At 65.7% G+C, this 2,752-nt stretch overlaps 1 protein-coding gene across 6 annotated transcripts in view; it reads right to left on the bottom strand.

The window, feature by feature from the left end:
- Positions 1–2,752, bottom strand: part of FNBP1 (formin binding protein 1) — a 63,560-nt gene that overhangs the window by 5,580 nt on the left and 55,228 nt on the right. For 5 of the 6 annotated variants that reach the window (XR_001145157.1, XM_012721352.1, XM_012721353.1 and 2 more), the window contains 3 exons: positions 1,839–1,971; positions 806–927; positions 580–719 (listed from right to left, as the gene is read on the bottom strand). Coding sequence is in view for 5 of the 6 variants with exons in the window: in XM_012721352.1 (XP_012576806.1) it covers positions 580–719; positions 806–927; positions 1,839–1,971 (395 nt within the window). In the remaining variant the exon portion in view is untranslated. The remainder of the gene's footprint in view (positions 1–579; positions 720–805; positions 928–1,838; positions 1,972–2,752) is intronic. The other variant, XM_004677250.2, reaches the window with a different exon arrangement.

Here is a 2,752-nt window from a genome sequence, read left to right as displayed (position 1 = left end):
CACAAGCCAGTCGCCAAAGGCCCGACCCCAGACCTGTAAGATTCCTCTCCCCGGCCCCCGCCCGCCACCCCTCGTCCAGTCGAAGCCTCTGACTGCTCTGCAGGAGCGACCTAAGGCTGGCGCTGACGGAGTCCATGCCCCAATAGCGCCTCTGTGTTTTGCCAAGTAAAATCCAAGTGTTTCTGGCTGACCCTGCGGGAACCGCACTCACCTGCCTGGCGCTGCGCAGAGACTACTAATCCCAGGCGTAACCTCGGGCAGCCGTACCCGTTTGCTAAAGCTGGGCACTGGCATCCGCGGGCCAAGAGCTCCCTGAACTCTGAAGGGCTGGACCCTACTCCACGACGCCCCAGGCCCTGGCCCCGTCCCCCGGCCGCAGGCAGCTGCCCCCTGTCAGCTCCCAGGGCCCGCCCGGTGTCCCTGGCTCCCACCGCCACCCCAGGGGCCTTTCTGAGCAGGCCTGCGTCCAGGGAGGGGTGGCCGAAGTCTCAGCGCCCGCACACAGTAAAAGCTGCGCGGCCCGACCAGGCAGTTGCCATCCTGCGCGCACAGCAAAAGCGGGGGCCGCCCCGGCGCTACCTTCGAAGGTGTACAGAGCCTTGCAGGTGCCGATGGCCGGGAGCGGCTCCTCGTCATCGAACTCGTCGTCGAACTCCGTGGCCGGCACCTTCACCTCGCTCTCCTGGCTCTGCTCCTCCGTGTAACTGCCATCCGGGCTGCTCGAGTCGGGAAGGCACATGGCAACTATAGCGCCCCGCCGCGCAGCCCGCGCCCGGCCCCACCGCCGGAGGCCCAGAAACTGTACCTCTCCCGGTCCTGCGCGCAGTTGGCCACCGCGGGCGGGTTCTGCGCTTCGAACATGGCGCTCTGCCGCCGGGCCTGCTCGCCCCGCGCCGGGAGCCGGCCCTCCACCTCCGCCAGCCAGGCCTGCAGGGCAAGCGGGGTGCTGAGCTGGCGCCTGGGCACCCAAGTGGGTGGGCGGAGTCGCCATGGGTTCGTGTCGGCTGAAGGTGAACTCCCCAGGGCTCGCGACCCTCCCGCCCTGGAGAGGTGGGGCAGCTTTTACTCTGGCCACAGGCCAGTGCGGGCAGGGGGAAGTGGACTCTGAAGCAGCTGTGTGACCTCTGGGCTCCTAGTACTTCCTGGCTCTCAAAACTCTGGCCGTGAGGTGCCCCTGGGAAGCGAGGCTGCAGGAGTGGGGCGGGGCAGGCCGGCTTCCGTTTTCCTGGGAAGGTGGCCCTTTACTTCTGCCAGCCGCGTGGCCAGCAAATCAAAGCAGACAAGATTACCTCCAGCTACGTTCGGAATAACGCGAAGCATAAAACCGACCAGCAGACACTTCTAGGTTTTTAAACTGAAGCCTAACTCAGCGAGGGTCTAGAAAGGATGGAAGATCTCCTGGAGCCGTTATTGCTAGAAACAACCCTATTCTGGCTGAAACGCTCCGCTGGGAACTCGCTCCCCCAGGCCCTTACACCGGGCAGTGGGAGAGGCCTGTGTCTGACTTCTAGGGCTTTCTCCAGCAAGGGTCCCGCGTTTCCTCCTTCCTCTTCGCGTGAGGCCCTGTGGGCTACGGCTCCCCTGCTGACCAGGCCCCAGGCGACCGGGGCCTTGCCTCACCAGCGTCTTCGCTCACAGCTATGACCAGACCCTCCCAGTCACGTCCTCCGCCAACAGCGGGTGAAGCAAGCCCCCCACGCACCCCTGCCACTGAGCAGCGCTGCAAAGTCGGCAGTGCCGGGACAGTGAGGTCAGCCCTGGTGGAGGTCCAGGGCGCCCCGCAGGCCGCTGGGGGCCCCCACACCACAGCTCGCGCGTGTTCTGCCCACGGCCGGTACCTCGAACTTCTGGGCCTCCAGGCGCAGCTTGTCGACGTTGCGGCTGACTTCCACTAGCTTGTGGTCCAGGCTGGCGGGGTCGCCCATCTGCGGGTTCTTTAAGTAAACGTCTTTCATTTTTGTGATGGCCTCTCTGAAAGGAGAACAGGCGGGTCACAGGGGGCGAGGCGTGGGGGTCCCCTCCTCCGACAGCTCCGAGAGCAGAACGCAAGGGGGGGTCGCTGTGTGGGGACTGGAAGGGGAGGGACCCCGTTCAGCCTAAGGCACCTCCCGGAACCCCCCTCCCAGGTCTGGAATCCGGAGACCAGCATTAAAATCCCCTTCAGGAAAGACTGGAAACCTCCTAACAGTCTGCAGCAAGAAACACAAATTGATCCTGCCCCGCCCTGGGCCCCAAACAGCAATAAAACCAACACCCCAACCCCCTGCACGTGCCCCCTGGCACAGAGCAGCCCTGAGGCCGCCCGAAGGCACAGCTCGCCCTCTGCGGGTTCTATCACACCACTTGGCCGAGAAACTGAATCCCAGCAGGCTCCCCGGCGGGGGCCGCGGACAAAGCCGTTTCATCCCAGACTCCACTGGACTTGGAAAGCCCACCTCGGCGGCCCGAGGAGCACCCCTGGGCTGGGGCGGGCTAGGACCCACCTGACCCTGCTTCCAGGGACCCCCCCAGTCGGGGGTGTGGAGTTGGAGCAAAGTTCTGCTGGGGCAGGCCATCCCCTAAAGGGTCTCCAGGAAGCCTAAACGCCCGTGCAGCACAGGCCGCAGGCCAGACCGCTGCGGCGGGGAGCGCTTTCGGCGCCTGAGCGGCCAGCAAGGGGACGCCAGCCCTCACCGCCCTGCCCGCTCCCGGCGCCAAAGCTCCCTGTCTGCCCCGGTCGGTCTCCACCCCACATCCCCTGCACCTGGCCCTC

This window comes from Condylura cristata, unplaced genomic scaffold (genome assembly GCF_000260355.1).
Source record: "Condylura cristata isolate star-nosed mole 26May11 unplaced genomic scaffold, ConCri1.0 scaffold00006, whole genome shotgun sequence".
Taxonomy (NCBI): domain Eukaryota; kingdom Metazoa; phylum Chordata; class Mammalia; order Eulipotyphla; family Talpidae; genus Condylura; species Condylura cristata.
This window is presented reverse-complemented; position numbering and strand designations above follow the sequence as displayed.